Consider the following 13,717-nt stretch of genomic DNA (forward strand, 5'->3'; position numbering starts at 1 on the left):
AGGGGTCCCTAGCCTTCTGGGGTTTGAAAGCACATTTGGAAATCTGAAGCAGGCAACACAATACACCCATTTCACAGAAGGAATAGGCAATGCCGAGACCACCCTCTCCCAAATAAAACACATACAGATAAAAGCAGGCAATCTCCCCACCAAAACAAGCAAAACGCCCTCCAACCAACCAAAAGCACGCAAACTACCTCCCTCAAAACAAGCAAGCAGGCAACCTTCACGAAACCAAAACAAGCAACTGAACAAAAAAGTGGGTGGGCAAGAAGCATTCTGGAGAAAAGGAGGCAAGATGAAGGTGTGGCTGGATGCATGCCCTTTTATTTCTACCCATGGAAAGTGGGGGGAGCCAAATGCTCTTTAAAGAGTATTGGGGGTGGGGGGCAGTGGGTCTTAGCAGGTGCCAAGTGAAGTGTCTCAAGATGCTATGGAGATCATGGGCAGTACATCGCAGACCCCAGGCACTGTGAACTATCACCGCATAGCTGGCAATTTAGAACTACTGAGCAATTATTTTGCTGATCTGAATGGCACAAGCGTCACCAGGAAGGCGCACTATGGTAAAAGTCTGCCAAACCAAATTAAGCCTCCAAGATGCTGCTAGTAGAGCTAATTCTTGCCTGAGTTCTTTAAAGTCTGAGAGTGTGAATTTCATCTAAGAAAGTAATGTGCTTAAGAACTCCACTATATTGCTTAGAAACAGATGCATCTTAAACCAGGCTAGTATCAAACCTATCTTGGCTATATTGTGAAACTGTTCTGTGCCTGTTACCTAAGTATTTCAGTATTCTGATGCTTTGTGCTTATCACTCTTTGGTGCTAGACTAGCCGGAAGTCAAATCAAGCTGGGCAACAAGGCCTTTAAAAGAAAGAACATTGCAAATGGTTCTTGCGGAAGACAGGTGGTGAGGTCCTACCCAGCTTACAAAAGTTTACATTTCAGTTTTTGACAGAAGAATGCACAAGCTCAATTCATTTGCACTGGGTGGGGTTTAAAACTAGTTGAAACCACGTGGGGAGCTACTTGCACAAATGACTTTCTATATGAAGCCATCTCTGCGAAACTCTCAAGTCAAGCAACCACTGTCACAGCTTCTTGAATGCATGAATGGGAATTATGGTTGTCTATAGAAAACAACCCGTATTATAAAACAGGTGAGCTTCTGGGGTGGAATTCAAGGTGGTAGGAGCCCTCGAAAGTTTTCAGCATCAGGTTATGCAAAGCAAGAACGGTGAACGGAAATCAAACCATTTCCTAAGTATTAGTCACTCGGCTTTGAAGAGGCAATGCCAATAAGGAAGCCAACAGCAGCAAGCATGCAGGTAACGGACTCAGAACCACCTTGTCCTTTACCTGTGGTAGATGTCTGCCACCATTCTCATTGGCTGGGCTGCTCTCGGATCCGTTACTGCTTCCTGATTGATCCTTCTCATTCAGCAAGGCTGTGGCATATGCCAGCGTGTCCTAAAGGAAATCCACAAGACTTAAGAGCCAAGTAAATACTTTTTACACAATGTTGCTGGTCACCAGGAATAAGAAATGCAGTACCTGCAAACAGGCATAAATTGGCACTGGTTCAAATATGGCAAACTGGTTTTTGTTTTTTTAAAAAAGAGCATGGTAGTGATACCATATCAGAGACTTAACAAAAATCCCTTGCTATACTGCAGGGCAGGGGCTCCTTTTTCTTAGCCCGTGAGCCATATTCCCTTCTGCGGAACCTTGGAAGACCACATGGTAGTGGAGGGCGGAGCCAGAAGCAAAAGGGGGAGGAGCAACAAACAGCTTTCACCTTTGCATAGTAGGCTAGTTCACACACAGTCTTCATCTTCTGTTCAGGGACACTAATGGGCCAAAGCACTCCAAATGCAAAAGCAGAACAACTGAGGAGCGTGGCCTGGGGAGAGCGCCACGGGGGAGATGCAGAGAGGGCAGGAGAGTTGGATTTGGCTCCCGGGCCCCAAGGTCCCCTAGCCCTGCCATATGAGGTTTATTTTTTAAAAGAGCAAACTGGAAAGTTATGGCACTTCAGCCCTGTTTCACTGTTTAAAGCAATGGGAAACTTGAAATTATTTAAAAATCAGTCATGCTAATGAATTTCAAGCCTATGAAGACTGGCAATGTATGCATACACGCATGTAGCTTGCAGCATTTGTGCACCAAGTTTGCTGTGCTTTTCATAAATAAAACTTGGCAATCATCGGCCAATATTACATAGTAATTAGACAGGAGAGTTCTGCACACGACAGCAAAAATGCTAGACAGCATTACCATTTGTATAAACACACACACACACACACACACACACACACACACACACACACACACACGGTAACTACAGCCCACAGAGATTCTTTGTAAATAGTGTCAAATTTAGGCTGACCTGTGCAGAAATAGTGCGCTGAAAGGTTTTGGCAGTTGAGGTTTCATTGGATACATTACTCTGTGGAGCCCAGTAGTGTTCAGACATCTAGAGAAATATGAAAGCATCCATTAATGGAAACTGTGGAACAGTACTATAGCCACGTGAATAAACTTTTGTAACGAAAGGGTTTAAATTACCTTTATTTGAAGCCACTGTACAGCCCAACTCCAATGATGGGAATTCTCCTTGAAATAATCTTTAGCAGCAGAGCACCTTTGAAATCCAAAGCAAATTATTAAAACTATTTATCTAAAGGTAATTTAGGATCATACTCCCTTTTCATACTTTATGAACTGTCTGGCTGTGCAATTCACTGCCTTTGCTTGTGTGCTGCAATACAGAGCAGGATGGAGTCCAATGTTTCAGAAAGTCTCCAAAGTACAAATTCTTCCAGTTTACAAAACCTTTCCTTCCTTGTCACACGGGGCAATTCTTTCTTGTCACAGTCAGTCAGCTGAGCGGCTATGATGCACTGCAGTGACAGGACGATTTTACAGATGACAGAACATCACTATTTTTCAAACAGCACAGGCTTCATATTTGCTGTTCTGTACAGTGTTTTCTTTGAGCCTGCTACTATTACAATGCAACTGAAGGCACAGCATTGAACATTCTTTAGGTATCCAAACAACTAGTCTTTCCTGGATCACAGGTTCACAAGAAGCAGACCCTTTATCTAGATTATAAATGGATCCTACACATTTTAATTGGGCCTGAAAAAGGATAAAAGAGAACTGGCAAAGGCTTGCTGAAGACACAGCTGCTTCTTATAATCATGTGACTTAATACAAACAGAACACACCGACTTCCATTTCACTGAGTGTTATACTTACTTCTGAGCAAGAGTGACCAAGAATTTGACACACTGATAACAGCGACTGCTGTCCACATGGTTATTACTGTGGTGCATCAGTGCTGTTGAAAAAGAAAGGAGATTAATCAGTATTAAAGTCTTCAGGAGTGGGCCCTGCCATAAAGCAGGGAGATTTGATTCTACATCCTAGTTTGGGCTTCATGTCAGACCACTAACCAGAGTGTAGAATCTAAACCATGGTTGTAGTTTCAAAACGTTCCACAGACAAACCATCATTTCAAGACGTTTTTCATACATATTTCTCACTTTCTTTGAGCAGCACCAGATTCTGCAGACAATAGCTTAACTACGGTTCACTAACTTAGACAAAAGCATAGTTTGGTGCAACGTATGAATTTAGCCTATGATTCATGTCTTACTTAACAACAAAATGTCAAGACCCCCTTTCTAGTTAAAACGTGCAATGAGCTGTGGGATTACAACCTAGGTTATAATAGAGCAATTAAAGATGATGAAACTTTGTTATCAACATACCCCCCCCATTACCTACAGGATTTCTGTTCTTTTGATGCCACCTGCTTCTGACGTAGTAGTCAAAATGATAAAAAGCGCTTCTGTTTCTATATGAACCAAGTCTTCACAATAAAAAAATAGCTCCTTTTGAATTCACACATCATAAATTTGTTTCTAATTCTTCACTTGAATATATTCAAGGACAGAGATTGTGGGCAGTATCCGTTAGCTGTGGAAGTGTAAGGCTGCTTACGCAAATGATCTCCTCCACCCGCCCCCCCCCCCCAGCTTCTGTACAAAATGAAAACCCTGTCCAGACGTTTTTTTTGGTGGGGCTGAACTGTTGTCACTGGAAGGGGGAAATTCACCTCTCCTGCATTGCCACTCTGTATCACACAGCCCCATCACCCCCAAGAGAGTTTTCAGGTGGAAAGAAGAGGAAGATTGCTTGTGCAACCTGCCTTTCACTTGTGCGACCACTGGATTTAAGCCATTGATTTTCTTACTGCCAATTTTTTGTTTTGGAAGTTTCCCACAATTTCAAAGTGATTTGCCAGGAAGATGAGAAAAAACAAATCCTCTTTGCATGCATGGAAGAACCTACAAGGTTCTTTGGATCCATTAACACCTCACAGCAGGTTTACTCACCCAGCAATCCATTTTCAGTCTCAAATGCAAACTTGACCCGCTCTATTTGCAAAGGATCTTCAATAATCTGCGAAAAGAAACAGAACAATTAGTTTATACAGACACTTGGAATCAATCGTATAGTTATACATTTCTTGGTTGTACCCAATGAAGTCTTTCCACTAGTACAAGGACTTCTGCCTGCACAAAAGGGCTTTCTCTTGATTCTACCTTGGCTAGATTATATCCATTGTTATGTTAGCAAGATAACTAATATTATGACACTGCAAAAACCAGATAAGGGAAAAATCCCTGGTTGTATAAATTGGTTGTATAAATTAGTTTCGTTTTTGGCATCTATACTCCAATGCTTATCGACTGAGTGAACAGCGTAACACAAACAAGCAAAAAAAAACCCCGTTTGTTATTAAAGTGTGTTCAGTTACCAATATCTCATGAAGAAGCTGGAAGGTGTTCTTCAATTCATGGGGTGGAGCAGTCTCCAGCTGATTCTGTAAGTTGAAGACGCAGATTTAAGCAGGTGGAAAGGCATGCACATGAATATCAGATTTATGATAATCATTCATATATGATTTTGCATTTTTTAAAAACCCTAAATTATAACAAGGTGGGGGCTAGATATCTGCACTTTTATCAGAAGCCTGTGTCATCAGAGAAATACATTTAAACATTTTTTTTTCCAATTTGTTCTGGGGAAGAATTCTTTATTTGTGATTTTTTTCTGAAGAGCATTGGTTCAAAGGATAGGGTGCTGGAGGACAGACAGCAGGAACCAAACATATAAAATAGGAAAATCAGAGAAGTGAGAGGAGTACAAACTATGGGCTAAAACACATACAGATCTCCTGCTTCCTGGAAACTAAGCAATTTTTGTTTGTTTTGCCATTTCAAATATAAGCGTTTTGCTCTCGTAAAAGCAAGTAAGTTACATTTATAAATATGAAATATGTTGCACTATGACCTAGGAGACCAGGGTTCAAATTTCCACTTGGCAATGAAGCTCACTGGGTAACCTTGGGCCAGTCGTAGTCTCTTAAATTAACCTACCTCACAGGGTTGTTGTGGGGATTGAGGAAGGGAAGAACCATGCATGCCACCTTCAGCTTTTTCACAAAAAGGGTGGGATAGAAATGAAATTAATATGCATGCATGGAGCGCATGGATGAATGGAGGAATATGCCAGAAGCTCTGGCTATTCGTACCTTTTTGCAGAGCCTTTTCATGTGCTACAATAGCTAATGTGTACAGTGAAGTGCAAATAAGCTCTTTCATTCTGAAGAATTGGCATCTGCCAATATGGAGATTGTGCAACAGGCAATTCGATTCTGTACTGCACAGAGCTGCTACGGACACAGACATGCGTGTGTGTGTGTGCGCGCACACACACACACCTCAGGCACCAACGTAGAACAGGCCGTGTTTTGAACGTGTACCCTGACTGGTTTCTCCTTACCTTGATGAAATGCAGCATGGTAAAGGAAAAGTGCTCATTACAAAAGCAGCAGTACACCACCATCTCAATGAGGACCAGCAGCGATCCAGTTAACTCCCTTAATGCGTACATCACCTAATGAAGAAACACAAAGAGTCAGATTAGGCAGCCGTTCTTTCTTAAAATAAAAATAAAAAATCCAGCTTTGGGAAACTCGTAGATTTGCTCTTTTTAAATGTTCTTCACATTTAAGACCCAACCCAAGCCTCGTAATTTATAGGCCTAAAACAGTAGCTTACCTCCATTAAATAAGGCTTCCCCTCAGGCAGGAACAGTAAAGCTTCTACTTCTTCATGGAGGGCCAGGAGCGGCCCAGAGGTGGTAATGCTAAGGGGTGAATGCAGAACACACAGACCAGGAGCTGAAAAATAAACAAAATGAAATGAAATATGGAGGCAGGAAACACGCAGAGGGACGAGTGGTGGAGAGGATAGCAAAAACTTTGATCCACGTGATTTTCGGCCTTCCTGAACAAATACGAGGAGACATCCCCAACCTGCCTGCCTCCTGAGAAAATAGTTGAACCACTACTCCTTTTGAGTAGCAACTTTATATGCAGAGAGTAAATAGCAGGGGTGTGCACTGGTTCTGTGTACTGCAAATTACAAGGTGAATCAGGGTGATTTGGGGAAGATTCCCACATCAGACTGTGCTACTAGCATGGTGCCTCCAGATGGACTGGGGACTCCCTAAGCCTCCAGGTGGCTCTGTGCCCTTGATTCCCACCCCTAGCCTCCCAGAAACTAAGTCAAGCTGACTGGGGGAAACTCCCCAAACTCGGAAGGGTGGAGAGGCGGTGGAATCTGAGAAACAGGTCTAGCTTTGAAACACTGATTTCTTTTCCCAGAGCACTCCAATCAGATATTTAGATGAGGGGTTGAAAGCTATTTCTTTACATGTTCCATTCTTTACAGTGAATGGAAAGATTTCCATTGTATGCCTCAAAGTAAGTGGGAAAGGGGCTGAAGACCAGCCCTTTGACCCTTATGGTAACAGGTCCTTGCTGGGAGAAAACCCCTTTTTCCTACGGATTTGTGCTGTTTTGCAGCAACCCCTTTCCATGCAAGTCTCCTTGGGAGAAGAGAATTTGCCTCCAAGTGTCTGTGGGAGGCAGAAGCTCAACCCCCTAACTACAACCATTTGGGCACAAGGGTCTTTGCTAGGGGCGACATTCCCCACACTCGATATTTCCTGAGAATCTAGCACTTTTTTCTTCGCCCGCAATTCCTAGTGTGCCCACCCTAAAATGGTCAAGTCTGTCCTTGCGGGAGAAGTGCTGTGAAGCTTCATTCCCTCACAGAAAGGGTGACAGTGCATACAAATTTCACCCAATTCTGGGAGAAAATGAAAAAAGTATAACTTGTCCTTTGATGGGAAAAGAATCTAACCTTTAGGTGTCCCCTGGATATAAATGCCTAGTTTGCAGTCTTAATCCATTCTGGAGGGTCCTCCAAGCAAGGACCCACTGGCAAATTTAACCCACTTCTGTGAAAAGGGAAGAAAGTTACAGCTGTTTTTAGATTCCCCATTATCATGAAGGGGTTGAGAAAACAGAGCTTAATTTTTAACAGATCTAAATTGGCTCTGCTCTGAATAACAATGGGTTGAATTGGAAAGACTGGCTCCAAACAGATCAGGCTGCTTCCCAAAGCTGCAGATTAAAAGTTGAATATGGTGGCTGGTGTACACTCCTTCCAAATAGTCACTGAAAACCAGGAGTTGCTCTTGGTGGGTAAACTGAGGAAGTTTAATCTCTTTACTGAAGATCTGCCAAGCTGCATTATTAACAGTGGCCATTTAGTTTTGTGAAATAAAATACTTACCCACATTCCTTTGTGATGAGACATCAGAGTGCAAAACAAGCAGTGCCACGGTATTATGGAGGAACCCAAACTCTCGAGCTTGTGCTGAACTCCATCTGCGATTCTGTTTTTGTTAGGCAATATTAAAAAAAAGAGTAGAAGATTATTTTGCAAGCCCTGCTTAAACATCATTGCCTGCACATACTTTTCAGTTTTGTGTCTTTTCTTTTCTTTTATTTTATTTAAGGGAGGAGCATTTCTAAAACCAATCATATGCTTGCTTTAAGGAAGCAGCAACTGTGTTCATATACTAGTAGCAAAGTATAGAGTGCTATATGGAAAACTCATTTTGAGTTTCCAAGGTAGACTCAGTTTTATGGTACAGCAGAACCTAGGCATATCGCACCATGAATCGGGTTATGTTGCAAGAAGGCACCCGTTTCTGTTTGATTAATGCAAAAAGCCTTCTATCAGCAACTTGTCCCAACAATGGGCAGGGTGTTCCAAGAGGGAGAAGCAATGCATGCAGCAAGTTCAGAACGGGGCTGAGTTGTGCTGAATCACCTACAGGCTTGAGGCAGTCAGTACCAGCAGCTGCCAAGGCAGGCCAGACACATGGCTCTGCCTCCCTCCTGCCTCAAATGCTGCTGGCAGCGCAGAGCTGGGCCCAAGGGAAGCAGCTGCAGGGAGTCTGGCTGTTTTCTTGCACATACAATTGCAGGGGGAAGAGGAGCACACAGATTAAATTTCCTTGGCTGCTTCTGTTGGGCTCTCAGGTACAGGAGCAGCGGTGGCAATTGGAAGACAGAGTTCACAATGGTTTTAATCCCAATGGGTAGTTTCTGTAACTGAGTATATGAACTTGAAGGCAACACAAATATTCTACCTAGACTACTGGATGATATTAAGCACCTCATTACCTGGTTATTCTGACGGCTAGGACCAAGGAGAAAGTTGATCATATGCCTCAAGGCAGAATGCCTGAGAAGGAGATCACAAGCTCTTATACCCTGCTGTGAAAGGACAAACAGAACATAGGGTCACATCTGTTTCCATATGCAGAGCATGCCTGCACATTTTAGATTATGGTTCCTTATTATGCTTCGTACTTTCCAAAAGCACATATGATTAAATTATATACTACTGACTGGCAGGGTTTTGAATGGCTCCACAGCACCAGATTCCCTATGATTTGCAGATATTTTTTCCTTCAGGTTTGCTTGCTTACCAGTTTAACAATAGGATGCCCTGAACACAAAGGAAGTCCTGACAGCTGGAAACACATGCCCTAAAGACTGCAGCAGACCATTGGAAAGCACCTGGGGAAAGGCATGCTCTCCAGTCAATAGGGCTTGATTTGAGCACCTGTAACAGGTTTAAACTCTAAATGGCTATATAAGAAATCTAGAAAAACAAGCTACCTTTATGTGATAATGGTAATGTTTACCCATAACATAAATTTGTCCTAGGATATAGGGCAAATAAAGAGAGAAGTGGAAGAGTGAGTATTTGGTTTACCTTTTGTACAAAATTGTTGAACAAGAAGAAGTACTGGGCACAGTTTTTGCAGTTCTCAGGGACGTCCTTGTCCAGCAGACCAAGCAGCACATCCACTAACTGATGCAGACTTTTCAACTGTTGAAAAGTAAAGATGGGAAGATCTTGTATTATCAGGAAGGCGGATTTAATTAAGGCACATTTAATAATAAGTACAAAAGGCACCTACTGCCTATGGATTTATTAGGCTTGCTTAAGACAAATGCCAGGCAGCTTGGTTCAGCTGCCCATTGGGCACTGCTTCCTTAACACCCCCCTGAACAATTCTATTACATATCCGCCTGGCCTTTGGCTTGGAGCCAATTTGATTCCCTCCCTCCCTCCCTTTCTTTTTTCCTTTCCTTCTCCTCCTGTGATGAGGCTACATTTTAATATTTTAATGTTTCCATATTTTAATGTTGTATTTTAATTTTGTTTTTAAGTTGCAATCATTCAATTTGTTTTTATTATTGCTTGTAAGCCGCTCTGAGCCCGGCCTTGGCTGGGGAGGGCGAGGTATAAATAAAAATTATTATTATTATTATTATTATTATTATTATTATTATTATTATTATACATTTCAGGAGTCACACATATCCTTAGGACAAAATAACTTTATTTAAGAAGGGCGTCAGCGTATACACTCTTAGAATAGAAGGACTATAACACTTTCAAGTCTGACCACTGGCCCAGCAAATTTAAGTAAAAACACTCAAGCTTAAAAAGCTCTGTATTGAGCACAGCGACAACAACTTTGGTGTGTGTCTATGCAAGGAGCTAAGCAGGACATTTAAGCCTCTTTCTCTGACCACCAACCACCTCCTGAGATTTTACCAAACGTTGCCCATACATTCTCAAATGGATCTCTGCAGCCGTAAGAACAGGAACTTATTTTTTCAAGTAGGAGTTTCTCACAACACTTAATACTGCACTTAGACAAAACCATCACAGAACCATAGGATTTGCAAATGTCTGAAACTAGTCACAAGATTCTGGCAGTGAACAGACTAAAGAAATACGACAGAAGAGCAAGGGTGGCAGAGGGGTGGGGAACAATTAACATATACCATTAATGAAGCAGTAGCATACAATTTTCTGAAGTGCAATGAAATGTTTCGCATACCAGCAGTTACATATTACTGACCTTTTCCTGATAAAACAAGGCACTGTCTAAGGTTTTTTCAAGAATGGTGGCTACAGCAACTCGCACCTCTCTTACACTGCATTCCAGTAGAAAAGTCCTGAAAAATGCACACATGCAATAAAAATGAAGATGCGCGTGATAGAATCCATCTCTCTCATGTGCTAGTAGAAATCTGCAATCCCTGCCTTTTACTCAAGTGTGAAATCCAATATTTACACTTCTTTGAGAGTAGAAAGACTGGATACGGTCACTTAATAGCCAAACTGAAGGTGCCTCATAGAATGTAAATGATATCTATGTGCGTCTGACAGGAATTCTTCAAATCAGCAGGACTTAATACCATAACAAAATAGACAGATTAAAAGGAAGCAGTAATTGACTGCCTAAAGCAATGTAGATAGGCTTTCCACTGAAAGTCGTTCAGTGTGACAGAGCTTGTCATTTGGAGCAGACACATGCCTACACACACACACTGACTCACTGTGCACTTAATGGATCAAGCAATTTTTATATTCATGTCATAAATTATATTTCCTGCCAGAAAATATATCTAAAAGGCTATCTATCTGCCTCTCCACAAGTAGATCATTCTCTCATATGGCTTATTCATCCAAGTATACAAATTTTTGGGTACATGCCTCTAATGAAGATAAGCGAGTAGTATATAATAGACTTGTGTACTTATATTGATACTTACTTTATGAGCTCTCGCCCTTCTGCCTCAACTAAATATTCAACCAACCATTGACAAGCTTCAAAACTTTTAGAAACCAAAGCATCAATGGTTGCAATCCATTCTTCTATGTCAACCCTTAAAAAAACACCAAAAAACAATCACAGTAAGGTCAGCAAGACTTCAATATGTGAAATATACATTTTCTCTCTTTTAAAAAGCTTTTAAATGTGTTACCTGAGTTTTTTCTTGGTTCGCAGACACGTCTGGAAGAGGAACTGGACTGCTAGTTGTAAACTTACTCTTGCCATAGATGGATAATGGGGGTGCTTTAACTTTGTCTAAGAAAAAGAAAGTGCATCACATAACACCACAAGTACTGGCCTTTCTGATAAGATTATTAAACACAGTTTTCAGACTGGAACTGAGATGGTGCCAAAATAGTTTTAGGATGGCACAAGAAGGTAAAGAGGATTATCTGAGGTTTCAGAAAAATGCTTTGTCAAATGTCTGGTGACTTCCACTCTTCTGCTAAGCTCCTTGGTGTTTAAAGCAAGGGGGAAAACAGCTTCCGTCCCTTGGATTATGCTCTGGGAGCTGCAATCCAGCACAAACTTTTTCTCATTTTTTGGAACTTCCTCTTTAGCTCAAACCAAACCATGAGTGTGTGCAGTGGCCTCAATATTTGCCTTGTAACTGTATGTGTTTTAAAATTCTGATCTATTTTCAAATTGCTTCCTGCTATTTGACTTGATTTGGTTTTGTGTAAACAAAATTCTGAGGTTCCCATTCACTATAATGGAGAATTGAAAAATGGTATAACTCCCCCCTCCCTTTGACCAAAGTGGATGAAATTTACAAGGGCGAGGGAAGCAGATATTTGTCTCTTGCCTTTTCTCTTCATACAATAATTAAAGGTGTGTATTAAATGCTTCATATCAGCCTTTTCATTCCAGTGGTTGTGTCCTCTGATGGGTTTTACAGGCCTACGATAAGCCATACAGCCTTAGGGTGTCTAAAATGTTGGCTGCAGAGTTTTGGTGTTTCAGTTTTCTTTGTTAAAGCAGAGCAACACAGGAGCTAACATATATGTGTGTGAGTAGCTTCTAACTTCTTAAAAAGTCCTACACCGCTGTGCTTTGACAAAAAACACAATCCAGAGCCCTTCAACAACATTTTAGACAGACTCACTTCTTGCAAAGAGATGTAGGAAAAAATAGATATATGAGGGAAAAGTACAGAAACAATGGGACAACATAAAGCTTTGTGGGATGCTTGAGCCAACTTGGTGGAGGGCAGCCCCACAAATCACCCTGTTATTTGGCCCACACACAGGCAATGAACACCCTAAAAGATATAATCACAGACTGAACATATGTTTTACTGCAGTTAAGTAATCAAAGAGGCCATAGTATGCTATATCAACAATGCATTCATTTTTAAAAAAGAAGTTTGCTGCTGGATAGTCTTAATTTCTCCCCCTCTTCCCACTGAGGACAGTTTATCTTGTTCTGGCTCCACTGAGCCTCAGCAATTCACTCCACTTAGTATCTGAAAGATAAAATTCATCACTCACAGCATTTAATGAAGCTAACGATAAAACAAAGCTAAAATAGTCGCTGCTGTAGACATCTCTGTTCTTCATAAACTTCAGGTTTTCATCTCTCACCATCTGAAATGACAACACATGTCTGGTTTTAGAAATAAAAGTCAAGGATATGTTTAGAATTTCTAAATGTTTCTTACAGAAAATATGACATTTTTTAAACAAAAGCATCATTAAAAGCAGGATGTTAGAAGCAATGTATATCTCATACTGTATGTTTGAAATGGCATGATTTGGGCTGAATTAGCTGTAATTATCACCAAGCTAATCAAGTCATACTGGAAAGGCTCACTGAAAACATCAGGCTCAGTGGGCTGCAGCAGTGAGATTAATGGCAAATTCTATGTGAAGAATTACCAGCAAAATAAATAGAAAATAGAACTCACATTTATTACAGTGCCATAAAACAGCAACTAAACTTTCACATGTTTTTCTGTCATGGATGCTTCAGCTGAGATTCCTGCATTGCAGGGGTTGGACTAGATGACCCTTGGGGTCCCTTTCCAACCCTACAATTCTATTATTCTATGTTATAGTGCTGGCAAAGATAAACAAAGGGGCAGCTACAATTGAGTTGTCCACTGAAAATGACAGACATTAGGCTTACAAGAGAGAACTATTTCTTCACAAAATGTGATTAATTTATCGATTATCGAGTCCCACAACATGAGGAAATGGTCTTCAATTGAATAGCTTTAAAATGAAGTGTCACCTCTAAATCTACGAGATTAAATTTTGATTTTTGTTTTGCTCCCGAACAATTCAGAGAGTAAAAGATATACCTATATCCATTACACCTAGAATTTTATCTTGTGAATACCTGACATTTTCATAATGTTATCTACCTGCCATTAACACTGTTTACCTGATATATCCGAACCGGCATTTTCTCTACAAATAAGCCTTTTTTCTCCCCTTTCTTGACCAGCTTGGTCAAGATGGACAAGCGGTCACTACTGGGTCTATGGGGCCGTGGCGATGATTGTGGTGAAACATCTGGTGAAGATGGAGCAGACCTAGGAAATAAAACGCATGTAAGCTCAATTCTGAAAATATA

At 41.1% G+C, this 13,717-nt stretch overlaps 1 protein-coding gene across 2 annotated transcripts in view; it reads right to left on the bottom strand.

Moving 5' to 3' along the window:
• USP24 (ubiquitin specific peptidase 24) overlaps positions 1–13,717 on the bottom strand; it is a 75,426-nt gene that overhangs the window by 1,835 nt on the left and 59,874 nt on the right. For both annotated transcript variants that reach the window (XM_079982067.1, XM_079982068.1), the window contains exons 51-66: positions 13,526–13,676; positions 12,631–12,726; positions 11,292–11,395; positions 11,079–11,192; positions 10,382–10,478; positions 9,220–9,336; positions 8,622–8,714; positions 7,723–7,825; positions 6,139–6,260; positions 5,861–5,974; positions 4,833–4,898; positions 4,408–4,474; positions 3,266–3,347; positions 2,570–2,645; positions 2,391–2,477; positions 1,361–1,471 (exon numbers count right to left, since the gene is read on the bottom strand). In XM_079982067.1, coding sequence (XP_079838193.1) covers positions 1,361–1,471; positions 2,391–2,477; positions 2,570–2,645; positions 3,266–3,347; positions 4,408–4,474; positions 4,833–4,898; positions 5,861–5,974; positions 6,139–6,260; positions 7,723–7,825; positions 8,622–8,714; positions 9,220–9,336; positions 10,382–10,478; positions 11,079–11,192; positions 11,292–11,395; positions 12,631–12,726; positions 13,526–13,676 — 1,600 coding nt within the window. The remainder of the gene's footprint in view (positions 1–1,360; positions 1,472–2,390; positions 2,478–2,569; positions 2,646–3,265; positions 3,348–4,407; positions 4,475–4,832; positions 4,899–5,860; positions 5,975–6,138; positions 6,261–7,722; positions 7,826–8,621; positions 8,715–9,219; positions 9,337–10,381; positions 10,479–11,078; positions 11,193–11,291; positions 11,396–12,630; positions 12,727–13,525; positions 13,677–13,717) is intronic.

The sequence above is a fragment of the Podarcis cretensis genome (assembly GCF_951804945.1).
Source record: "Podarcis cretensis genome assembly, chromosome: 6".
Classification (NCBI taxonomy): domain Eukaryota; kingdom Metazoa; phylum Chordata; class Lepidosauria; order Squamata; family Lacertidae; genus Podarcis; species Podarcis cretensis.